The sequence below is a fragment of the Xiphias gladius genome, chromosome 21 (genome assembly GCF_016859285.1).
Source record: "Xiphias gladius isolate SHS-SW01 ecotype Sanya breed wild chromosome 21, ASM1685928v1, whole genome shotgun sequence".
Taxonomy (NCBI): domain Eukaryota; kingdom Metazoa; phylum Chordata; class Actinopteri; order Istiophoriformes; family Xiphiidae; genus Xiphias; species Xiphias gladius.
In genome coordinates, this window is record NC_053420.1 from 20,816,898 (window position 1) to 20,844,708 (window position 27,811).

At 38.8% G+C, this 27,811-nt stretch overlaps 1 protein-coding gene across 1 annotated transcript in view; it reads right to left on the reverse strand.

The window, feature by feature from the left end:
• The window catches only part of cpne5b (copine Vb), a 119,082-nt gene that overhangs the window by 50,396 nt on the left and 40,875 nt on the right, over window positions 1–27,811 (reverse strand). Inside the window, exon 6 of the mRNA XM_040116533.1 lies at window positions 24,603–24,679. Within this exon, the coding sequence (XP_039972467.1) occupies window positions 24,603–24,679 (77 nt within the window). The remainder of the gene's footprint in view (window positions 1–24,602; window positions 24,680–27,811) is intronic.

The following is a 27,811-nucleotide window of genomic DNA, read 5'->3' on the forward strand; positions in this document are numbered from 1 at the left end:
TTGTACATGTGACCCTTTCTAACCAAACAAGGGTACAAAAACATTCAAGTACCTTGAAGCACAAAAGCTTGTGTCCAGTGCCAAGGGCCATTGTACATGATCAGACTTCTTGAGAGTAAGATTGTGCTGGAGATCTTCCAGAAAAGCACTCCACCTTAGGAATCTACAGTAAAGAATAGCTCCTCATTGATTTTCTCTTAGCAACAGCTTGACTGAGAGCCTGGTAAATTCATCAGTGATAAACACAGAAAAATGATAGGTTTGAACTGAGGGAGAAGGACAAGAAGGTTAAAGAAAGAATAGAGCCTCTAAAGGACAGCACAACAAGTTGCACATGTCAATTTGATTCCTTAAGATCCTTGTAATGGAAAACTGCCACATTTTTTTTTTTTTTTCTTTTTCTGACAGGCATTTTTGAAACAACAGCAGTGCTCTTCATTTGAAATTTAAAAAATTATTTGCTATGCCATTTTTCATTGTTGTGGCCAGAAGTGTCATACCTACTACAAATAGATGTAGTAGGCGCATTGAAGAACTTAAACAGGACATATGGTACTGCGCATGTTAAATGTGTAAGAGAGAAATGGAGGTGGGGCTGGATATTTTTATTTCATGTATCTGCCTGATATAAATGATAATGATATAATCTGATAATGATATCTGAGATCTGATGATACTTTTGTTGGATTTTTATTCACAGTGATTGTCATTATTCACTAAAAGCCTTCAGAGTCAGTGGGTTTTGCCATATGAAGAGAACAACAATCCTGTCCCACTTTCAGAGCTTTATTTGTCCTGTCTCCATCACATTCAATTAGTAGCTAATATGACCAATATGTCTATGCTGAAAAACACAGGATACATGTGGATCTTTATGTATATCAGTAATGAAGGGTTACTGTTTTGTCCAGCAGTCATTCCTACCTTCATTAATTCTGCATCATCATGGAAAAAAAGTTAAATGTGCAGTTTAAAGTTAACCAATGATATATATACATTCAAGATAAGCGTCACATATAAATGAAGGTAAATGGGGGTGGTGGGCTCACTTTACCGCATGGGGTGCTGTCATCCCCTGCAGCTGAATTTTGAAAGGTTTTCAGACTGTAATAAGCCTCCAGTAGAATCCTTTTGCTCATTTACGACTAAAGAACAGTGGGTAGGCAAAGGAGCGGGGTGACTCAATCCCACACTAACTATGTTCCTGTGTACTACCATCGCTGACACCATCAAACACAGCAAGAACCATTATCTGCTTAGTCACGAAACAGAACTTTCCTCTGCTGGTAATAAGAAGTTCGCTGTCCCACAATTACCACTAGTCCAGTTTAAATAATCAGAGTTGGTTTTGGATGCTATGTAAGTTAACGTGTAGTTGTTTCTAGTGTCTTTTATTCCGTTATAAGACACTGACAACAAGAGCTCAACCAAAGTAGCACAAACCTTATAAGTTACACAGTACACGCAGTCAATTCAGTATGCTGCATGTTTGTCAGTGGATTGCCTTTCAGCTGCACCAGTGTTTGGGTTTGTCTCATTGCCAGGTTCCCACCCACAGGTCACCTAATCCATTCCTCTCTGCAGCTTGTGTCTAAAATGGTGATCAAAAACAAAAGAGGGCAGAGCGTTTAGCTTCCTGGTGGCTTTTACTGATCTTCAGGCGACAAACTGCACACTGTGACTCAGTCAAATAGCAGGAAGGAAAGCAAAAGCTCCATGGGGGTGTCCTTTAGGGAGCCTATTAGACATGGTGATTATCGGCTGTCATTAAAATGCACCAGATGCTCATAAGTATGTTAGGGAAGCATAAAGGTAAATGGGTGCTGAAAGTGAGGCTTCAACTCTAGAAGGCTTTTACTGAAGATGAATCCTGCTGCTGTTGTGCTTGTGTCAACCTCATTTTATGGAGACTTATGCTTACTAGTTTTTCTAAATTGATTTATCTTGTGAAGAAAACCACACAATAAACACAGGTTAGGTTTTTTGTTTTGTTTTTTTTTTAAATGGCAAAAGAAAGAGATTTGCTGGTCATTTAGAAATGTACAACAAACAGTATAAATGTCTGAATATATAATACAGTTAAAATAAAAATTGAACTGTAAAGGACATAGATGAGAGGTAAGACTGTAATGTAAGTTTGAACATATAGTAACAAAGGTAGCATTAGGAACAAAGAAAAGTGGGGTATAATACAAGAAAATTTAACACAACACAAAATGAAACAGGATGTGTGTTTATATATATGATAGAATAAAAATATGTTGAGTGTGCACATGAGCATAAAATCAATAACAAGTTCCGGAGAGTTATTTCAAGTCATTTCAATGTTATCTTCTTTTTCTGTCAGAGTTTTTCAAAAAATTCTGGATGAGGTTACCGTACGGTTGGCTTGACAAAGCTTTATCATCCGATCATTTCAGGATCGCTTGCGGGTCGAACACAATCTAATGAGTCAAACCGAATCTGTTGCCAGCTTGCATTGTCTTTGGGATGATATAAAACTCATGCTGTGCAGCAAAACACTGCTCAGACCAGTAGAAGTTAACTTTAAATTTCTAAAGAAGTTCTCATAGTTTCAAAGTTACCAGCATGTCGGAGTATTTTTGGGGTGTTGTGTGTAAAAACATGTCAAAAAGAAGACAGCTGGAATAATTCTATTTTTGAATTTTGAATTTCAAAGAAGTGTGGGAACTCTAAGGAAACTCAGAGATAAAGGAGATGGAGAGGTGACTCATACAGGTTAAAACAATAGTCATAGTCAATGGACGTGTATAATTTCAGGCCAGTTGCAGAAGCCCACAGATACAGTGTCTGTGTTAAACACCTACCTAGTTGTAGCATATAACTTTTGTATAACATACTGTAGGGGTATTTTTGATCACCGACACCAGCTCTTATCAGCCCAGTATCCCTAAGAATTACATCCATAGTGGTTGAATCTACACCTCATGATTTATATCCGGTGCCAATGCAGGAAGAAGTGTGCCCTGTATGAAGCGAAATGGAAAGCAGTACAGGCGTTCACATCCTGTCAGTCCATCCATACAGTAACTATGATCTTTCCCTAACCATAATCATACAGCAATTGCCAATTGCAGATAAGGCAAAAAACGAGAATTTCCAAAATGGTTACGTTGGACATGAACCCAGCGTTTCACAGAACTGTTCAATACCACTGCTCTTGTCTGCTGATAGGGTGGGCTCTTCATAAGACGATTTAGAGAAGCCAATAGCTCCTTGACTTTATTCCACTTTCTTTTCTCTTAACCCTTTTCATTGCCTTGTTGACGCACCCTCAACACAGCATTGCAGTAGAGATGCCAGTTAAAATAGATAGAGGGACAAGTCTTTGGCATTAGTGTTTTCATCTCATCTTTGCTTCCATTCAGACTAATGAACCAAAAAGGAATTACAGTGGGGATTTATTTTAAATTCACTCTTAATTAAGGCATGTACCAAAGTTTTGGCTTTATTAGTAACTACCAATACTACTAAATATTAGCAACACTATCTATGGCATGCAGTGTTTGTGAAGTACTAACATGATACATGATAATTACCCTTAAACGCTGACAGTTCCTCAACAAAAAAAAGTTATATTCGAGGAGGACTGAGGACAGGAGTGATTGGGCCGAGACTTCCTGCTGTGTTTGTCTCATTAACTATAACGTCTGCTGTCGTCTGTTTGGAGTTACTGGACAGCACATTAATGATGGGACAACTAATGGGTATAGTAACACAAAGTTTAGTATTTCTACCTTTATAAGACATCTAAAAGCTTGTGTTGAGCTTTTCTGTTTGTGCAGTTGTTGGACACCTTAAACAGGTTTAAAAAAAGGAATTTTTTGCAATTACAATTACACATGCAGTTACACTTTACATTAGTGATTCCTCTTGCTATTTCTTCTGAAGAAGCTACAGAGAATGTAAACACATTGCCTTTGTGTAATAGAGAATTTGACCATAGACTAATCACTAATCACTGTTTAGAGTAGCAAAATTATCAGCTTCACCAACTGGCATTTTGGTGGAGTAACTTCACTAAAGCACCAATCAGTGGATGATGATAGAGAGGCAAAACATACTAAATAGATGAAGAACTTGCAGTCATTAAATTAAATGTGAAGCTATTAAAAGTTGGTTGTTTAAGGCCGTCTTTATGTTTCCTATCTGTGACATCAAGCTCTTTAGTGTTTGTCTAGCCTAAGATGATCTCTGTTACTACCCATTCAAGTGTATGGGGGATTAGCTTTAGCCCTACTTATCATCAAAATTTTAGTAATAGTCTAGAACCACTTCAAAGCTGCAAAGGATATTTGCTTTGCAAAAAAAGGTCCACCAAGAGAAGACATGGGCACCTCATCAAATGACGTTCATAAAACAGTTTATAAATGTCCTCAGTGTGAGCGTTGATGGAGTTTTTGATTGGCACTGTCAAATACTGACACAATAGAACAATAAACAGTCAGGCGGATTGTAATGTCAGACCTGCCACATTTATGAATTGCTTTCCTCAGTCTATCTTTAGGTCATATTGTGTGTGTGGAGCTGTGCTTTGTTGGCTTGGTGTTGTTTTTGCAGAATGGACTGAATTTGAACTAGAAAGGGGGGGAAACTGGTGAGCCATATCCCCAGTAGGAATGGAGTGCTCTGCTACACCCATTACCCACTATCTTCTCAAATAGCCTATTTGGTATCACAGACAATTTTGTATAAAGCTAAGTATCTGCAGACAATGGAGGAGAGTCTCACCCGGTGCAAGGAGATACTAAGGATTACCAGGTTTCAGGCTGTAATTTCTCTGGATATTCCTATGACAGATTTCAGCGTGGGAAGCCAACTACGTCTCTCTGACAAAGGAATATCATTTAGTTAAGGACGATACTCTGGATAACACAGTTTCAATTATCACTCCTCTGCCACTGTGTTATTCAGGAGACAAACTGAGCAAACTTTGAAACGCTCAGGGATGAGACATGTTTCTTCCACACCACCAGCTCACTAACAGAACCAAGCATGAGCACAACCATCCAAACATACAACAATGTGCAATGAGGCAGGGCCTCTCTAACCGAATACTGACTTCACTAACTCTGCCAAAGAGAAAAGTGAAACACTATTTCACTGCCGTAAGGACAGAGAGCAGACACGGAGCCCCACCTGAGACATCCACCACCTCAATTACCCACTGCTGATTCTACAAAGCCTCAGCCATTCGAGACCTCATTTGACTTTATTACAACGGCCACCAGAGAGAGGGTGCCATTAATCAAATAGAAGAGGGAGAGACTGAGCAGCCACCTAGAAAAGAAATGAACTGAAATGGCTGCTGTAGTTTCTCAGTTCTGCTCCTGCCTGTGAGAGAGAGAGTGACCCAGCATCCATCATATCTCAAATGAAGCACAATACTGCATCAAAAGACAACGCTGCCCTGTCTTAAGGTAATGTCTAAGGGGATGTGGTTTTTAGACAGGCTCACTGGCAGGCAGTTAGAGACAGATATGCATTAATAAGGGGCAGTGGTACTTGATTGATTTGTCTTGTTATTCAGTTTGTTGTTAATATTGCATTTCTCTCTAATTTCCTTTCATCTGCCAGAGCAGATGCTTTCAAGGCAAACATCTGGAAGTGTCATATTTAAAAAACAAGCCAGATGAGGAAACGTGTGATGAAAAGAAGTCAATATTCGAGGAGGGGCACATTAAGCAGGTTTGATAAGCCAAAGGTTATTTGTAAACTAGTTACCTTTTTGAATAATGTCCTTCAAAAAGGTACATTTTCCCTTTGTTCTCATTTGTTTGGAAAAAATGGAAAAAAACGTTTTTTCCTATTTCTGTTTGGGAGCAAATGACACTTCAGGCAATTAGCATTGTAACAATGGCAGCCAATCTCTGTAATGCTTTGTTTGCCATCAATGCTGCTGAGTCCTCTAATTCGTTTTGGAGGAAAATCAATGCTATTTGCCAAAATAGCTGTCTCCAAATGTTTAAACAGGCTGGGCTTACTGCAGGAGTAGAGTGTTCTGTGTATTTCCATCAGATGGCTGATTCCAAACCAGATTCTTGCAATGTTGAAGTTCAGATTCCACTGCAACCTGATAAAACAGTTATTCCTCAATAACATCCCTGATTTTGCTAAATTTGTACAGGAAGCCTCATCCGTCAAGTTGATTGATAACTTCAATTGAATCCACTATGACAGAAAAATTGTTTTCCTAACAGATGCCTTGGCTTGGAGAGAGAGAGGTGATCAATTTCTGCCTGCGGCAAGTGGAAATGGAGTTTTGCTGAGAGATATTAGACACAAGGGTATCAATACTGGATGAGCTCTCATCCAGACAACACCCTTTTCGTACCAAAGATGTGTTTACAGGAGAAGACTGTTTGCCATTTGCTATTGATGGGTCTGCGAGGGTTATCCGAACTGCTTCAGAATCCTGCTCACAACCAGGATGACAGTCCAGCCGTGTTCAGACTGACAATAGTGCTGTGGGGGGGGGGGTCCCCGTTATTCATTCCAGTGAGACAGCTACAGAACACTGCCACAGCCGATGCAGGGTCACCCATCACAAAAATTTAACCTGGCTCAACATTCATGGTAGATGATCCTGGATTGTAAATAATGTAGTATAAACTCACAATCATGGAGATGGAAGATAAAATGATTGCCACCTTGATTACTTAACAAAGTTATAAAATCCTGTCTCATAGCATTATAAACAGTATATAGTATTATAGTATTATAAACAGGCAGTGGTTTAGTGTCTGATAAGCCTTTGAACTCTTAGGCCTATGCTTTTTCTTTAACGCAGTCTGAACACCTGCTTACAGTATTATAGTATAACCCTGAATGGATACGGATGCAGACATTGGATCTGTTTATACAACAATGCGGTCTTCCAGGGCTGGATTACCAATTGGACAAAGTGGGCAACTGTCTGGGGGCTCCAGGCACCAAGGGGCAACATAGACTGTGTATTAATAATTAATTTAGTTTGGGATCATTTGGATAATAGCATTTTTTTCGGGGAAATGTTCATCCAGCTAATTTTTGAATCAGGTCCCCCAATGAGTAAATCAGGCCATGGTGCCTGCATGTGCAGGGATGTGCTCACATGTGAAGATGGTATTATTTCAGTATGGTTTATATGGACAAAAATTGTGGGCTGCATGCATACGGATCACATGGACCTTCGCGAACAAGAGCAGATGACAAATTTTACATGGATGTAACGTGGATGCTCTGAGCTATGCAGATATGGAAACTGTCATTTGAGCTGTAAAGTGTAATCAGCATCTACATGCTACCAACCAACATACTGCAGCGACTTAAACCTGAGAGTTTTGTATTTATTGAGAAGAAAACACATATTATGCTCTCTTGTTATAACAAGGGTTACTTGCTTTAAATGGGGTTAGAGTGAATTCTGCATTGCGGTACATGAATCAAACTCTAGGCCAAGAAAACAAATCAAACTGAGTTGAACCAGACAGAAAACTCTTATTGTCTGTGTTATCTTTCCAGATCAAATGTTCTTTTTTCACGAGGAAATATGTTTTTCTTCTTTATGTTTTTTTTCTTTTTGTCTTGTTTTTTCCTCCCATCTTATTGTACTTTCTCAATTTGTTGAATCATTTTATTACCTTTTTTACCTTTTTAAAAAAAAATATTCTCATGAAATATAAACAATTACTCCAAGGTCTCCCACAAAACTACAGAAAGGCATTATGAGACCCACAGTCACACTTGCCTCTTACACAATGTAAAACAAGACCTAGGTCAAAACCTAGTATATGGCTGGACCGCCCTTTATCTGTTTGCTTCTCTCCTCCTCTCTGTGCTCACATATACAGTATTTTAATGGCAGTCAAATTCCCAATAAATTCCAAATAAACTGTTCTCATTTACATGCTTTTCTGTTTCTGTTGTCAGACAATGAAAGAAGTATGAAATAGTGACTGAAACGTGGCCCATTAAGACCACATGTTAACCAGGAGTCCCTTCCAAGGCATTTCCAAGCTGCTGCTCTGCAGGGCTAAAAACCTGATTTTACAACCGCAACGCCGTCTGACAAAATCACCATGTACTTAAGTTAAAGATAATGGGCGTGCTTTGATTTCGGCTATATTTACTTGTAAAATGAACACTCAGAGAGAAAGTTAGAAGCTCATTCACCTCTATGCAGTTGCCATGAGGTCAATTCAATGATACCAGGGAGAGGTGTGCCTGTGGAGGGAAAGTTCAACCTCAGGCTCATGGGGCAACCCTGGCAACTCTCTTCAATGGAAAGTAGCTAATGTTTGTCCAAAAACTTTCCAGATTTGTCACTGGGTGAATTTATGAAGAAAAGTCACTAAGGTGTTGGAAAAGTCCGTAAATCTAGCGACAAAGGAACTAATTTGCCAGCATTGCCTTTAAACGACTCCCTGATGACACAATAGAAACTGTTTGCGTCGATTCATGTAGAAAGCAACAACCAATGAGGAAACTCCAACACTCGGCCAGCTGAAAAATAGCGTGACTTAAGCAGTCAGTCAGTCAGTCAGTCATGGACATTCGCGTTTAGAGGGCTGGTCCCGCTGTTTCGCTCCAGCCAAAAATATATATCTGATGTAAAGCTGATTTCTATGAATGGAGAGATGGATGAGTCTCACAGCACTGTTTTCTCCGCTACTTTCATTCTCTACACATATTGCAATTAATGTGTTATATGATATAGGCTCTCATTTGTTTGATAAAGGCTGATTATTGAATTATGGTCCTATTGCATGAGCCAATCTAAATAGCCCAGTAAATAATATGTCAACACTACAGTATGTTGCAGTAGTGTAGGAAGGCAACAGGTAATTTTGATAAAATGAATGACAGCATCTGTTACATCTTAACAGTATCTAATTACTTTGTGAGATGTACCTTATACCTTTACATAATGTTTAAATTAATGTAGTATGAACAAGCGTGTGCTGACTATTTTTGGCTAATTAATTCAACATTGTGCATAAGGTGAGACACTGAACCACAACATCTGAAGTGTTGCTTCAGCAGATCAAATGCATGTTGCTCTGAATGCTTCTTCTAACCAACAAAAGACGTTTTAAGCCAGCTGATCAACCCCCCTTTGCACATTTGGTTAAATTGATTAAGACAAGAAAGTGAGAAAGGAAATTAAGACAGAAAATTTGTGAGCTACTATAATATATCACAATGTTGACTTTTATGATGACAAAACTTTAACGTCTGGCAATGTAATGTCCTTATACAGTACGGCTAACTCTTAGTCTTCACAACATGAAAAAAGCTAATTATAGCTTTGATATAATTATAAAATTAGTGCCACAAGGCAAAATAAACTTTTTATCTTTCACTGTGCTCACTGTGCTACTGTGTATGTACTTGGGCCAAAATAAAGCTGCGGAAAACTGAGCTCACTACGCTCACTTTCACAGCTGTAAGGCAATGTAAGAAATATCGAACCCCGTCTTTGGGCTGGGCTTTGCTAAATGACTGTATCAGTATCAGTTCATCAACAGGCATATTTGCCAAAGTTTATTCTTGTACTGTCATGAAATTATTATTATCAAATTCTAATGCATAAGCTAGTGGTATATGGCTTGGAACATGAAGCTTCATAAAGCATTGTTCAAACACTTTCCCTTTTGATTTCAACCTTTGCAATCAGAGAGGTTCTTAGAAAAAGCTGGTGATGTTCCTTTGGGACAAACCCCTCTGTAGTGTGCACATTTCCATGGAGCTCGGCACCCTTGAACCATCCGTTTCACTTCACCAAGCCCCTCAAACACGAGCTGCCCTGAGCATTACAGCTGTCACTTCTCATCACAGCATCAAAGACTTCTCTGTCAGCTGTAAAAGAGAAGCTGGAGGGGGTACTTGAAGAAATTTCCTCTCTCTTTCCTTCCTTCCATCTCTTCCTTTCCTCATGAAGAGGCTGGTTTGTCTGCACTTCAAGTAAAAAAGGGCATTAACTAAGCACTAACTAAATTATGAAACAATCAGCAACAAGTAGAAATTGAAACAATTCTGAGAATCTTGTTCTCACAGCTATCAACTCCTGGAAAACTTGAAGCTAAGCTGGCCTGGGATTGCAGCAAATATTAATGTCACACTGCTGTTTGACAGAAGAGAGCTGATGAATCTTTCAACCTAGTGGCCTCCACCCAACTGGCTGTTCGCTGAGCCCCGCTTCCATTAGTTACTGTTGCTAAGCCTGTCACGCTTCCTGTTCTCGCATGTAAAATAATGCAGTTTACAGCTGGTCGGGGCAGACGGCTGCCCACCATGAACCAGGTTCTGTTCAAGGTTTCTCTCTGTTAAAAGGGAATTTTTCCTTGCCGTTGTTGCCAAGTCCTTGCTCATGGGGGAATGTTGGGTCTCTGTAAATATAACTATAAAGAGTACGGTCTAGACCCGCTCTACATGAAAAGTGCCCTGAGATAACCTCTGTTATGGTTTGGCGCTATATAAATAAAATTGAATTTAATTGAATTTAATTACAATTTCAACGGTGGCAGATTTACCACTCAAATGTTTTTGAAACAATGATTCCACTGATTTCAAACAGAGGTACATAAAAGCATCATTTCCAGCCAACAACCATTAACTTTTACGGGCTGAAATGTCAGTAACAGATTTTATCAGCTGTCGGTAGCTAGCTAATTAAGCTAACATTAGCTCCATAAATTGGATTAAAACACCTTCACCGGCTGACTTTTGAATATTTCCAGTTTACTCTTGTTTTTTTGTTGTTTTTTTTTAACCTAAGCCCTCATACTAATGTAGATAGTAAACGGTGTGTTTCTTGGCCTTGGCAGAAATGCTTGGTTATCACTTTAGGTAGCTAATTTAGCTGGACATGCCAACAGCTGCAGCTTATGTTAAAGGAGATAAACACACTGTTTAATGAATTTCTTTTCTACCCTGTTGCTCTTGTGTTTTTCAATAACTCTTTAAATTAATGAGTATCTCTGTTAGCAGAGCCCCATATATGCTGCTTGTGCATGTAAAGCCAAAGCTTCACAGGCATGTAATGCCTATTTACATTTGTTAAAATGTGATTATCTAATCTCTGCTAGGGGAAATGGTTAAGGAAACCGTCAGTTGAGTATGTGTGCAAAAGTTGAGTTTTAAAAGCCAAAAATGCCAGCCCCCAACTTTATCACATGCTAATTCCACTGCCATAATTTTTACAAGCCTGTACAGAGACTCGTAAGTCCCTCAAACTGAAGAGATCTTGTGACTTGCTATCAAATTTGCTTTGAATCAAATTCTGTGGCCAGATTGCAAGGAGTTATCTGTAGCCACTTTCACCTCCATCAAAGATCTGCTCCAGCCATATTCAATATACACCTCCCAGAAGACAGAAGAAAGGCAGCTGCAGCCTTAGAAAAAAATCACCAGCTTCCCATCTGCTGATACCTTAAAGAGAGACAGATAGAGCGTGAGGAGAGGAAGAGGTTAGGTACTCATGTGGAAAAGGAGCCCTCTAGTAGTAATTACGCTCTTGGCCATTACTCTTTTTTGACCACCAGAGCCCTCCTGGAAAGAAGTCTTATTCCTCATATTTACTGTATGATTTTTGTCTCGAAGGAAACCTGCAGTGCAGTTATACCCAGCACAGACATTACTCTTGTGACAGAGACCCAAGACACTACTGAAAGCTTCTCTAGAGAGCAAGCAAAGCACTGCCACTGAAACTAGTATGTAGTCTAATCTGAGTAATCTGAGCAGAAGTAAAGTGTGTGTCTGAGAGAGAGAGGGAGAGAGAGACAGAGAGAGAGAATGAAAGATACATGACTGAATAAAACAGATGGATAGGTGAGCAGATTGTGTTTAGAAGCTATGAATAGCCACTCTCAGGCTGAGCCGAGGCACATGGATCTAATGTATTTGCCTGTGATGGGGGTGTGTGTGTGTGTGTGTGTGTGTATTGTGTGGACATCCATGTGAACGTATGTGTTAGCAGACAAAAGTCTCTTTGTCGAAGTGATACCACTGGAGAGACTTGGTTTATCGCTCTGTGTTAGGGAAAGAAAAGAAGCAGACAGGGAGGCGGTATGACAGCTTTATCAGTCCACTGTTCCAGACCTCCATTAGCACACCATGCCAGAGGAAGAAAACACAGATGGATGAGTGTGTGTTTGTGTGTGCTTGTGTTTTTAAACAATTTGGGGGATGGATCCTTACCAGTGGGATAATGCTGTCTATATATTGGTGTTCACATTTGCTCATCTTTTATTCTTGCTTGGATGTTTTTTTTTTCAATCTGGTCTTTCTTTTCTCTTTATATTTTGTTACTATGTGTGGTAAAAGTGAGGTCAATTAGTGTATATTTTTGTGGAAGTTAGCTCTTCAGAGGAAACAGACTAGGTTGTACCCTGCCTCATAATCAGACTGAACTGCCATTTTCTTTAACTTCATTCATTCAGCATGACATAATTCACTTTACTTTCTGTCGTCTATTGCAGGTCATCTTTCATGGAAGAAGTTAGGTAGCTATAGCTACCTACTCAACTAAAAAGCTCAGATTAGTCAATTGTTTCTCAAAAAGGGGGAAAGAGGTCTGGAACCAGGCTAAGTTGCATGAAACTATTTTGTGTAAAGTTCTGAGTAAGTGCTTGCCTGAAAGTGATTTACTAAAACAAGTTGCACAATTAAAACTGGAAAACTGGCTGAAGAACATCTTAGTTAGTGGCTTCCAGACAAACGGGGAATCACTGCATCATCACAAACTGTAACATAAGTTACAAAAATAACAATATTAGGGGGTTTAGTTATAAATTAAATTTGACTGCCGACCCTTTTAAAATGGAGGCGTGACTTTGGTGAGAGCATTTTGATCGAGTTTCAGGTCAGATGTGTAGACCTTAAACTCTAAACAGGTCAAATATTATCAAGTTAGTTTTGTCAGTTGGTTCACTTAGCTACACAACAGTTACACCTAGCAGTAAGCTGGACAACTCTGTCTCCTCTATGAAACTGGAGAAACTGCCTCCAGAGGAGGAACAGCCTCTATGATTCTCCATCAATTACTATAAACTAGGCCCAGTCACTATGGTAGCACTGTTCTCAATACATATGAGTAGTAAAAAGCTACACCAGTTATGTGCACTTTGAAACCGCACCTGCACCTGTTACAAGCAAAATTATTCAACCACTAAGGCAGCCAATAATGTAAAATCCAGGGTTCACAAAACTGAAAACTCAATTCTCATAAACAGAACAAAATATCACTTTTTTCCAGAGGTGCCAAAAATACATGAGAGCCTTATCGCACAAAACATGTCACCCAGAGTAGATGCGAACTGAAGCTGTTACAGCTTTTTTCTTCATGGCTTGTGTTCATGTGCATCTGCGTATCTTAGATAGGTAATGATGAGCCACAGTGGAGCACGGCTCACTCAACGTCTGGGTTAGAAATAGCTGGTAGCCATACCAACAGAAAGAGACGTGTGGTTTTATGACAGACGAGCTGACGGGGGAAAAGAGAGAGCTGAGATGAGAAACAGAAAATGAAAAAGATGAGTACAAAGAAATAGAAACAGTCAGGCAGACACACCTGGCCTACAGAGAGAATCAGATTGTTCCATTTCCAAACCTGCTGGAGAAGTCTGGACAGATAAGGTGAGTGAAAATCCCCCTCCCAAACAACTATCACTGAGGTGCTCTTTAGCAAGGCACTTAAGTCCCAACCTCCCAACAGAGCTGCTCAGTGGCTAACAGTTGAGGAGTGTGATTGAGATGGTCGACTCACAGGTGTCAGTACGTATTACTGCATCTGAAAGCCAGTAGAGTCCATTATTGTGACTGGTCTAAGTAGATCTCAAGCCCAAACTCTAACTTAAAATTATATCTGAGAAGTTAAAAGGTAGAGAGGAAATCATCAAACCCTTGCTGCAATGATGGAAGGGTTTTAAGTAGTAAAAAGATCAGTCAGTGATTGGTGTAATCACAATAAAACAGAAATATATAAAATACCGTACATTCTCACTCAAAGCCAGGTATGACAGACGTGCAGATTGTTAAAAACAAACAATAAACCAAAAAAACAAAACGAAACCAGTGCAAATTTCATATAATACTTTCTAATTGAAGGTTCAATTCTGATGCATCTTCCCTTTCACCTGTTTTTCACAAACACTGCTTGTGGCGATTTGAACTCGTTATGTTTTTCTGTTGCTCTCTATCTCTGACCACATTAGCTCAAACACATATCCAACACATTGGGCAACACTACATTGCAGGACTGAGGCATGGCTGAAGACCATGTTTGCAGCCTCCGCTCCCAGTGTGTCTTCTCAGCAGCTTGGGATATTGCGCATTTCACAATTATCTGAGAAGTCCACAATTTAGCACTCAGAATATGTGATAGTTGCTCGTATTGTTGTTTTACAATTTCATAGGTGATTTGAGTTTTTCATTCTAAACATAAATGGTCAGGGAAGTTATTTTGATGGCATGTGGGATTTTGGAACAGTTTGGTAGAAAAAAGCAGTGAAACCCACCATGGTGATGCATGGTGAAGGTTATTCTCTTGCTGGACAGTTATTTTTGTTCTTCAGGCTCTCTGCTTCACCACATTCAATTTTAAATAAAATGATGGATAATGCTTTAAAGTGCCAAGTCTCAGGTTTACTCTGATTAGGTTTACATCAATATTAAAAGAGCTGTGTGTGAGATATAACCCTTTTAACACATAGTTCCCAAATTGCAAAGGTATAAAGTAGCTGATTGAGAGTGGAGAGTTGCCATTTAGATTGAGTTGGAGTTGTCTGTCAATACGAGGAGTGAAGAGATGACCACGCAAGTGAAAAGATAATAATGAGGCTCAGAAAAAGCAAAAATCTATCAGGGATATCGAAGGTTTGTTTGCCAAAACCAACAGGTGGGTACACTCTAAAAAAGCAGGTGTGTACAGGAAAACTAGATAATGGCAAACAACCTGGTAGACCGAGGAGCACAAGTCTTGCAGATGAGCAGAAAATCTTTTGCATGGTGAAGAAAAACTCCTTTATGACTGCACAGCAATTCAAGAGTGCTCTCCGAGATGTTACTGTACAGTCCTGGTTGAAATTATTGGCACCCCTGAGTTAGTACAGAATTTAGAATATCTTCAGAAATAAACGCAAATTAACCAATTTTGTATAATCAGTATATTTAATAAAATGTGCAAGGTTACTGAACAAAAGAAGAAAAAAAAACAAAACTTGCAAAATAGTGAAATAATACAAACACAAAATGTAACCCAGACACAATTTACACCGTTCACCACTATTTGGCTGCAGAACCTTTGCCAACAATGGCAGCATCTAAACATTTCATGTAGCCATCTGGAAGCTTCTTGCACCTGCTTCTTGTCTGCTGGTAGTTCCTGCCGCTCTTCCATTGCTATGCGCTCAAGCTCTTTTAAGTTTGCAGGAGTCCTTTTTGCAATGGCAGATTTTCAGCAAGATTTAGGTAAGGACTCGTTGCTGGCCAGTTTGAAACAGTTCAGTTTCAACCATTCTTTTGTGCTGCTGGATGGGTGCATTGAGTCGTTGTCCTGCTAAAAGACCCAAGACGTTCGCCTCAGGCCGAGATTTCTGAAACTGCATAATATATTTTGCTCTAAAATGCCTTGGTAATGTTCTGATTTCATCATTCCTTTCATACATTCAATCCCTCCAGTACCAGAGGCAGCAGATAAGCCCCACAGCAAGATAGAACCTCCAGCATTCTTTACTGTAAGTAGGGTGTTCTTTTCCTTATGGGCTTCATTTATGCCGCTTATAAACAAACTGTTGCAGTGCGTTCAAAAAGACATTTGTCTTGTTTTCATCTGTCCATAGAAGATTACATTAGAAAGACTGTGGTTTATCTATGAAGGTTTTTGCAAACATTAGTCTTGCCTTTCTTTCAATAGTCGTGTCCTTGGCCTTCGCCCATGGAGCCCTACTTGGTTTAGTGTGCGGCGCATGGTACGGGCTGAAACCACCACGCCAGATTGCTCCAGAACAGCTTGAAGCTCCTTATATGTCTTGCGTGGTGTGTTTTCCACAATCCACATCAACCTTAGCACCACATCCTGAAGCATCTTAACAGTTTTATGACAGTGAAACTTCTTGATAACATTATGAACTTCTGAAACAGGGATTTCAAGATCTTTGGCAATTGCTTTGTAGCATTTGCTGATAACAGCATGTCTGTTGCTCTCAGACAGCTCTCTTTTGAGTGAGTCTTATTTTTTCTTTATTTGTTTGAGGAACTAATTTAAATTCATCAAAAGGGTGTCAATTATTGTGTCAAGTGTACATTTTATGTCTGTATTTCTTATTTCACTAAATGAAAGTGTTGTTGTTTTTAAGTAACTTTAGATAGATTATTAAATAATCCGATTATACAAAATTTGTTAATTTGCATTTATTTCTGAGGATATTTTAAATTTTGAACTTAAAATTAGGGGGTACCAATTATTTCAACCAAGACTGTACATGTTTCCAAGAGAAAACTTCATGATAATAACTTCAGAGGATTCACCACAAGATGCAAACCGCTTGTAAACCTTAAAAACAGAAAGGCCAGGCTGCGGTTCACAAAGATATGCAAAAAGAAACTGGTAGAGTTGTTGAAAAAAGTTCTATGGACTGATGAAACAAAAAAATCAACCTCTGTCAAAATGATGGAAAGAGGAAATTGTGGAGAAAAAAGGAACAGTTCATGACCCAAAGCTTCCACCTAATCTGTCGAACATGGCAGTGGTTCTCCTATGGCTCCAGCATGTATGGCGGCCAATTGAACTGGCACACAGGCATTTATTGATGATTTCAAGGCTGACAGAAGCAACATAATGAATGCAGAGGTATACAGGAGCAGTTTTTGCATTCAGATTCAGCCCAGTGCATCAGAACTCGTTAAACAATATTTCATCATTCAGCAGGACAATGATCCTACACATACGGCCAAAGCAACCACAGAGCTTTTCAGGGTGAAGAGGAGGAATATCCTTAACTGGCCAAGTTAGTCACCTGATCCCAGTCTGAGTGAGCAGAATTTCCCTTGGTGAAGACCAGACTAAAGGAAGAGAGACCCAACAACAAGCAAGAACTGCAGGTGCCTGCACTGAAGTCGAGCAATCGTAAAATTGTTCATATTTCACAGCGATTTCAAAAGTGTGTTAGCATGCTAACATTAGCTAATTGGCACTAAACACAAACTACTGCGCAGATGAGGCAGTTGGGGAGGCCATTTGTTTTGCAGCTTCCAAAAATACTGAACAAATAAGAGGAAAAGTCAGGGAATCATCAAATTCCGCCAGCAAAGTTGACTCAACACTTCTCTGAGTATGAACAAAAATAAATTATTGTAAGCTTTGCAAAGGTAGTATCTGTGCTAAATGCTGTATTGAATTGCATTAGATTCTACAGGTGTTGATGATAGTGTGTCAATGACCTGTGGACATAAAGTGTTTTGTGAATTACTGATAAAACTCTCTACCGAGCTGCCTGAAGCAACACAGCTGAAAGAGGATAAATGCAGAATAAATAATAGATAAAGGAAGAAAAGTAGGAAGTAGGTAAATGGCCACATGCTTTTTTGATGCAAAAATTTAAATTAAGATGGGAAATTAGCTGGTAATCTGATTGCTAACATTCGGACCTTTTCTCGATCATATCAGCAAACCTGAAATCGACTGGCAAATTTACTATTCCCTGCAATGACGGGCTTTTTTTTTTTTTCAAACTGCAAGCTCAGCAAAACTTTGCAAAATTAATTTCTCACTTCTGTTACCATTTTGTTTGCAATCATACTAGATTAGAACAGCAGCAGCATGCTAAATTAGTTAGTGGGATGTTTAGATAATTCCAAGTCGTACTGATTATGGTAATATAAGACCAAATTTCCCTTTCTAAGCGAGGTGCTGTTTACTCTAAAGGCAGAGATGTGGGTTTATCTGCCTTTGTCTCTGAGACACACACTCACATACATACACACACACACACACACACACACACACACACACACACACACACACACACACACACACACACACACACACACACATACACAATAGGCTTACTGACTAGCCTTTAAACAACGTCTCAAGTTATGCAAGTAATTATGGCTCATGGGAGAATTTAAAAAAAAAAAAAATCACTCTTCTCGAGAAACTTCAAACAAGACTTTCCCTCAACATTACAAAAAAAAAAAAAAATGCCAGGGGCCAGATGCTAAAACTCTGTGTGTACATTTTGTAGAGTTTTAGGATATTACAGAGCCATGTGTATGCATGGTCCTGTTGATCTCAGTCCTAAAATTTGTTAGATTGTGAACAAGCCTGGTTTCCACTCTGACGTACAGTATAGCCATAGATGGACATAGACACAACCTTAATCAGCTGTTTGCATATAATTATCTGTCGGCTGCTCCAGTTTTTAGACTTTTTAATTCAAGAAACAGCAGGAAACACATTTTCACTGAATATGTATGTTGTTCTGGCAAAGGCCTCAAGCAATACCAAAAGCACCCATTCTCCTTTGTGGCTAGTGATAGCAACCATACTGTAGTGTCATTCATTTATAACATATGCATCTGTAAATCATCAGGAGCAGTGATTGCTCAATCATCATCTAAGACTTCACAATAAAAGATACTATGAAAAGAACAAGAAAATAAAATGGAGTCCAGCTGAAAAGACTAAAAACAGATCGCATTAAAAGAAAATGTAATTCAGCACGCAAAAACAATTCATTAAAATGAAGTTTCTGAATGGGGCTTTGACTGGATTATTATGTTATAGATATGTGAGAAGACAGTGTCACTGGCTCACATACTGTATTAGATTGTATATTAGATTACATATCCATGCATGAGGTGCATACTTCATCACAGTACAATTGTCATTTTATGAATACCAGTTTATGTGTGGGACATGGCACATTCATGTGTTCTGTTGTTTATACTGTGTGCCTGGCCCTGGATGTAAACACAGTACATCAATACATTAGTTCTTTGTTAATGCTGGACACTACAATATTCGTGCTGTACAATACATATGGCAATATTATACTAAAGACAAAATGATTTTGAATTCTGTAACATATGTAGCATTCACTTTTTTCCAAATTCTCCAAAATATTAAAAAGCCAAGTAAATAAAGGAGCCGCCCCAAATGCAGCTGGCTTTGTTACTGCACTGTCTGTTTAAATCACTTTTCTTTGTAAATATAAATGACAAGAGAATTTTAATCTCTTTAATAAAATATGCATTTGAGGCCTGTGGCAAGAAAGCACTGTAAAATTTGAAGCAATCATAAAAGAGCTAGCGCCTTTGATGTTATGATAAAACAAATGTCTTGTTTGGCAGAAGCACTCTGTTTTTCTCCGTTTCTCTCCGTCACACACAGACGCACACTATGAATTAGTTTCATTGACATTTTAGGAAATGGAGGAGTCAAATGCTGCACCACATATCCCAGTAAATTATACTAGAAAACTGTCTGGATAGTACTGGGGGTTTGAGGTATGATAAAAGGTCACTGTAGACTTTTGACTTGTCATTGCAGGACAAACAAAAGTGCAACTAATAACATGAATTATATGGCTCAGTTCTCTTCAACTGTTCCACAAAGCCTTCCAGTAAAGCAGTGTGCACAATGCATGGAACTGAAACCGGAACACCTACTGTAAATGGAATAATTGTTATAATGTTATTAATTACACCAGTGCTCTTTCTGCTTTGAATTGGAAAATTAATGTCTGCCATGAAAAAGGCCTGTTGGTCCGATTCAAACCCTGGTCTTAGCTTCAGTTGTCTTTTACCCACAGTCAAAAGGAACATTTACGTTGTAAATGTTAGATAAACTTAAAAATAAATTTATAAATGGTCAGGGTCTGCAGAGTCCTTCAAGGTCAGCTCAACTGTTTTTTTTCCAATCTTACAAGCACTCTGCATGGATTTAATGACTGTGCATTATGATTGCCTTACACAACAGCTGCTCAGTTAATGAAAAGGTAGTTGAGTTCACTCAGACGTTGTTTAGAGGCCACAGATGGACCGCTTGGCTGGACTTATACGTACTGAGACAGTTTTAAAGTTACTACTATAAAAAACATTGTCAGTGTCCCAGTAAAGCTTGAACATGTCAGGATTTATTTGAAATCAGTATGTTTTTTCTCTGTGACCACTTTCATTTGTTTGTGGCTGCGCAATTAACATTAAATTAGGCCTATATGGTGTTGTCGGAAACAGTTTCCAACAACGCTTCAACTACCAAAAAGTAAAATCAGTGCTTTTTACAAACCCCATTTCCACACAATTACATATTTTTGTTTGACATATAAATCTGCATTGCAGCTGTTGTTCGGACTCACTCTTCCCCAGTGTTACCTGTTCATTCCAGGCTCTCTGCTAGTTGACAAGGATGATGTTGGTGTTAGTGTTTTTGAATAGCTGAAAATCAAAAAAAAAAAAAAAAAGGCGAAATAATTTGTTATTCATAACTTTATGACAGAAGAGAGATCACAAATGCAGAAGTCTGAACATGCCCTTTCATTCAGTATTCTGCTTTCATAGTTATGGATGCATATGCACACACACATACACATTCTGGCATGTACACCAAATTAATCTCTCTGGTGTCTGTGTTTGTATGGCTTTGTGTGTGCGTTTCCTGTGTGCTTGAGTGGCCTCAAAGGGAATTGGTAAATAATACAGTGCAGTAAACAATAGACAAGAGACCACACAGTCTGATACATTCATTTCCAGTCAATGTTAATTGGGTGCCTTACAATACAATTCAGCCTTCTGGAGACTGTGATATCAGAAAACAAAAACTAACAAGCAGCTGAAAAACCAATCAACATGGAGGCCTCTATTGACATGAGTTCACTGAAAGCCACTAATTCATGTCAAGACATGTGCCCCTTCATGTATGCAGGAAGTTTGCTCGGCTTAGCCAGAGAAATATAAATGTGTGTTTGTTATAGGTGTATTTTGCTGATGATATGTGCAGACCAGTTTTCACTGGAATAATTAGGCACCATGTTTGAATTCTTCATGTTAGAAGTTTTCACTGAACACTGACTTCCGCTTCTTCAATTCTAGTCTAATGCCTCTTTTCTGCTATTTCCTGGAGACTAGTGTTGTATGTAATCAGACAAGCAATTATGGGTTGTTTTAATGTCGTTTAATGTCATTGTCGTCTGTCTCTGTCTGTATGTCCATGTGCCTCAAACACACAACCATTCTCTGAGTGGCCACCTTTTCTCCCTCTCTCTCTCACTCTCTCTGTCTCTCTTTCTCTCTTTCTCTCTTTCTTTACCTTCACAAACCTTTTTTCCATAATGAAAACCACAATAGCTGCTGCCTAATTCAACAAGCAGTTATTTCAGGAAGATTAAAGCCATTACAATTAGCCATGAAAAAAGAGGGAAAAACGGACCAGACTTAAACACACACGTATGCATTCATGTGTCATTTAACCAAGGTACAGGATTTAAATCAATTAAAGAAATGTGTACTTCCTCTAATGTGTGTGTGTGTTTGTGTGTGTGTGTGTGTGTGTGTGTGTGTGTGTGTGTGTGTGTGTGTGTGTGTGTGTGTGTGTGTGTGTGTGTGTGTGTCTGTGTGTGTGTGTCTGTGTTACTTGTACTTCTATCTTTGTGTGCGCTTGTGTGAGTGTATCTTCAATGATGTACTGTACTTTCAATTCTAGTTATAATTTATAAAGAAACAAACGTAGTTGTATATTTAATATACATGGCAGACATTTAGGTAAGGGGGGCAGTCAGAGAGATGGATAGTTTAACAGCCTAATGCTGTGCTACCAAAGACCTCTTTACTCACTTCCAAGATTTATTCCATTTAATATCTTGTGTAAGCAGGTGAAATGAGAAGCATGGGACTGGATGAGAGAAAAATGAAAAACAAACAAGTGATGTAAAGCATTCTCCCATTGGCTATGCACAGCTTAGAAAAATGTCTTGACATTTCCAAGCAATTGAATATGAATCACTCCTCATTACCACAGAAACATGAAAACAAACTCCAGCAGAAGTATATCTACCAGGACAATGTAACACTTTATGTGGGCATGTGTGTGATTGTGTGTGTGTTTCTCACTCCTCCTCCATCTCAGTGATTCTCCCCCAAAGAGGATGAAACAAAGCTGCTGCACAACTTATCCAGTGTAACTTGAAAATTCGCCGAACCACAGTTTCAGTCCAGTTAACCTAAACCTCAAATCCTCAACATATACACACTGGTTGTCATTATTTGACAGTGTTCAATTTTAAAGAACCTGACATACAAATCTACCAAAATCGCACACACACGTCACATTCATCTAACTATCAAGAATTGCACTAATCCTAACACACCTCCTATATCTGATTCATTAAACCGTGTCTGTCCACCAAAACAAAATGCAAATTACATCCTAGAATGATACATAGAAGCCATAAAATGAAAACCAAGTAAAACAAATTGATCACATACAGTATTGTCTAAAGGCTACACCCATAGTTGTGCCAGTTTGGTGGCTGTTTTAAGGAATGGAATTGTGAGAATAACATTAGCAGAGCTTTTTCAAATTTCGGTTGCAGACGTTTCCACCATGTGGAGAGCTAAATTTTGCATCCTTTAAGGAGAGATGAAAGGTTATCATAAGAATAAAATTTGGCAAGCAGTTGTCTTATCTCTCAACTGCAGTGTGTCTCAAATTAATAATGAATAATTTGGCGATAGTTCTATATTCTTTTCTAACCATACCATATAAAGCCTCAGTTTGGAAAGACATGGTTTGATATTAAATTTGTAATAACATTATTAAGGTCTAGGTTCTCAATATAGAGGCTCAGGCCACACTTATATTTGCACTGCTTAAGTCCCCTTAATTAAGCATAATCAACTGTCCATGCACTATGGGAAAAACACACGTACACACAGACTGTCAGAAATGTTTCGCAACAGTTTTGCAACTGTGTCATCATCAGGGGTGTGCTGTGGGGAGAGACAGTTTGTGTATATCTAAGATATCTGTTTGTGTAAAGAGTCTTGGTTATCATTCATTGATAACCAAGTTAAAATATCAGATTTGACGCCTGAAACATGGTACCAACATCCGTGAACACAAGCATCATGGTCAGATGTCTGTCAGCTGAACGTTACTATGAGTGCTATATTGTGGTGTCATACATTGCAAAAGAGTATGTGCATAGGGAAAGCCCAGAAAAGGAAACCGGTTGCAACTGATATACTCTTATTAAAAAACAAGCCAGAAAATGAATAAAACAGTCAATGTATGTTTTCTCTTTTAAACATGTCAGCACAATCCCACTTCTGCTGGATATTGTTTCACCAACCTCTAATATTGGTGATTCAGAATTTGTCTTATTAAGAATGAAGAAAAAAATCAAATTGAGAAAAATCTCCTACTCCTTAAGATAGATCAACCTTTTTAAAACCCACTGGATTAGCTAACAATGCATTGTAACACAGCTGAAAACTGTTTTTCTTAGCACATGCTGGTGTTTTTGGAGATACATGGTTTTCACAGAGGACTGTACACAAATGGTGCAGTTGAGATATCAGAGATGCACTACAGGGTGCATATTTGATCCTCTGCAAGCCTTGGTGTCCTGTAGTTACTTGTGGAGCCCTTCTCTTAGGCCTACACATAGAGTGAATGGAAAATCAGTATTTTAGGCACGTCATCTCTTGTCTACATGGTTTCCTTTATGTATCTGACAGTATTGCATATTAAACACATCAAGTAATTAATATAAAATTGTTCAGATTAGTCACCAACAGGTCAATTAGTAAATCGGCAACAAAAACATACTGTTCTGTTTGTGACAGTGGATGAGTTTCAAATGTTCACTAATCCTAGAACATGGCAATCTCATATAATTCAAAGTTAAATATCAGTATTCAGATGTTCTCTCTTAATGTTCTCCACAGTAACATATTCATACCTGAGAACCAGCAAATCTTGCTGAACGTGTCATTTAAACGACTTCATCTGAACTGCACAAGAGCCATGCAGACTGATGACAATGATGGACGATAGATGTATAAAGACAGATTACAGGATATCCCATTAACACAACATTTTTCTCAGCCAATGTGAGAGCACAAGCCTTGGAGACGAACAGTAATTTGCGTAATTTTGCATTGCGTTTCACCCTTTTCTTTAATGACAATAATTATCTGTTGAAAACATCTGTAGGATGTGTAGTCTCCCCCTCCCTTCCTCTCCTCATTTGTCTGATCAATGTGTTTTTTTCTCATCTCTTTCAAAATTACCCCTTTTCCTCTTTTTCCTCCACCTCCTCCTGCTATTTCTATTCTTGGCACTCACACTCTCTCTGTGCCCCAAAAATTGTTTCTCCCAGTGTTGTGTCCTCTCCTTCATACTCTACCAAACAAATTCATACCTACTTCAGTCCATAAAATGCTCAGTACGAATGAAGTATACCTGAGAACAGGCATTTTATTAGGTTCCAAAGCAATGTTATTCTTCCTTAACTCCCCTCTTAGCACAGTGTGGTAAATCACATTTGGAGTCAAGGGTTTAAGCAGTACAGAAATTGGCTGAAGCTCTTACTCACCCCAGTGGTTTCTCCAGTCGACTGGCTGGTGATCCAACAATCTCCCCAAGAGTACAGAACGTCTGACCCAAAAAGTCCTGGAAAGAAGGAAAGAAGAGAGGAAGGAAGGAAGAGAGGAAAGGTTTGCGTATGTTGAGTAGAGAGACAAAAAAAAATCAATGTTAGGGTATGGTCAGGCTTGAAAACTAACCTCAGGAATATCCCTCTCATTCTACAACTACCGGAACCCATGCAAATGGGAAATTCAACTACTTTTGTCTTCCAAAGAAGCTTGCTCACTCATGCGTCTCAAATTTGGACTGTGCATCCACACGTTTAGCCAAAAGAAATGGTGGTTTTTGGTGCATCATCTTTGGCTAAAGGAAAACTGATTGATTGGTTGTAGTGGTGTCACTGGACACAATATTATACTATGCTTGCAGGCTATAATCTGCAGCAAAAGGCCTTGATGGCTCACTGTAAGCTGTGAGACAGAATTTGAGCTCTCCTTTTCCTCAGAGACACAATAACTGTGATCTGCTCAGCAATGTGACTTCATATCCAGTTTTGGTGGGAAGTAAGTTTGTTGAACTGAACTCAAATGCTGCCATAACCATGAAGACTATGTGTAATGGTAAGCATGGTTTAAAGCAGTGCTTCCCAACCGGTCTTTTTCTCAGGATCCAAATGTTCCCTTAGACATCAGATCACGGTTCCCGCATACACCAACTTAACACTGTGGCTGCCCCCTAAAAGTGGATGGTTTCAAATTGTCAGTCAAGAAGACCTAGAGTTGACCTGCATTTTGTCAGCCAAATCACTGTATTTTCTTTTTAGCTGTATCCCTGTACACAAAGCTACGCAGGAGCAACAGCATGGCAGGCTGTCAACTTTACAAACCAAGTCGTGCCTCAAAATTAGCTCACCTCGGAGTCGACTCTCAAAATCCTGATTCAGGGACAGCCCTACTTAAGACCATAATTGCAGCCCACCCAGAATGGACCCGTGGCCCACTTTTGGACCGCAACCCACCTGTTGGGAACCACTGGTTTGATTTGTGGAGGATAACGGACACGTGAGAAGATGGAGGGATTCAAAGCACCATGAACAATGACAAGAGACATTATTCCAAGCGTGTGGGGCATTCATGTAAACACTTTTTATAAAGAAACATGGTTTCATCTATAATCATGTCTTTTATCAGACACTCAGTATCACTCAGCATTGATCTGGTACAATAGACTTCACATTTTTGATCAGACAAACAAAAAATCTTGCAGTGTGTTTGGTTTCAGTATAGTCCTTATTGATCATGCCAGGATGTGGGACAATTCAAACCAAAAGTCCTTAACTTGGCCTTGGAAGAAAGCACATACTAAATAATTCAACATCTAGCTATAGTTTGTTTCATTTCAGTGAGTCTCTGGTCTGTTATGCCCACTAATTCCATTCACTGTTACAAATAAAGCCTGGAAAATCTCAGCATCTTCATCATGTTACAAGTACACTACTGGTCAAAAGTTTTAGAACACCTCAATTTTTCAAGATGTTAATAAGATTTATATAGTGTAATGTCTCAGTGTTCTCTGAAATTAAAGCACGGAACAAATAAACAATACAGATTAAAAAAAGGAATCATGGTATCTTAAATCCTAAATTTAATCTAAATTTTTGACTCATCCAGCAGCTGAACACACTTGTGACATTCTTTTCACAGTGGAAATCAAAAATTGTTCAGAAAGTTCGTCCTAACACTGTTGCAGAAGTTCCCACAGATGTGTTGCATTTGCAGGTTGCTTGACTTTCAACTTCTGTCCAATTCAACCCAAACCAGCTCCATGGGGTTTAAGTCTGGAGACTGCGCTGGACTTCCATCATGTGAAGCCATCGTCTAGTTTTTTCTTCCAATGTTTTTGGTCATTATCTTGCTGTAGGATGAACCCCTGACCAACCAGTCTGTCTTCCTTTGTTACTTGCCTTTTTCTCACCATTCTGATTGCAACATACAGAACTACTTCCTTCAGTTCAGTATTGTCATAATATTACATGAGAGGTCGTAGTAACACAGTTTGTTCCAACACTGTCTTCGTACAGACAGAGGGTTTGTAAGTAATTAACAAAAGTTGGGTTTTTTCAGTTTTTGGTTAACATGTTTTTTTTAAAACTTGGGCAGTTTACCACTTACCTTTATACCGTTTAAGGTTATTCACTGGACTTGCACCGCAGAAATTTCAATAAAATAAATGGAAAAAGGAGGGTGTTCTAAAACTTCACTCGGTACAAACTACTGAAAGATGTTCTTTTCATATGGTGGCTGATGTGCAGCCTTTTCAGACTGCAGCAATGATCTCACGTGTTTCATTCTGATCAGTGACACCATCCTTCCTCCTGAGAGAAGGATCATTAATGCGACGCAGCAGCCATGCAGTGTCAGAAGTGAGAGCAATGCTGGGACCTACGTTGAGTTCTGCAGGCTTCCAGAAAGGTTGGGCAGCAGCAGCAATAACAACAACAATAACAACAACAGAGCACATCATATACCAAGAACACAAGACTATACCAAAGACCTAGCACTCCTAGCACTGCTCAGGATGACAAAGTGAGGGTGGAAAGACAACACATACTGTGCCAGAAAGTGAAACATAAGCACACAGTTGGAATCAAAGCAAGTGATGAAAAAATGCAAACCCTGTTCATCCAAATACATCAAATAATCATCAAAACTGATTATTTTGACAACAAACTTTTGTCAATGCTTTTTGTCACCATAGTTTCCAGCCTTATGGATAAAAAACAACTTATCTTTTATTAGTGAAACAAAATAATCATGTACAATGTAATGTAATACATTGCTTAAAATGGAAAATTATGGTAAAAAGCATTTTGATCTTCTACAGGATTGTACAGCAAGTTATTACACAATGCCTATCACTGCAGTGCCACTACTACAACGAATGAAAAAATAGTACTATATAAGATTCAAAGATATACAGGAATAGAAATTACATTTATAGCACAATTACAACATATATAACCCCTATTAAAGTCTAAAGATGAAACAAATTGTATTTGGATACTTCTACAATCAGGCAATAAAAAGGGCTTGCTTTATTTCATCAAGGAAAAACCATGCAGCATTCAACGTCCAATTAAAAAATACTCAACGAAAAACATAAACATTGCCACCATTAGACCACTGATAAAAATGGTTTAGCCAATCTCAAATCATG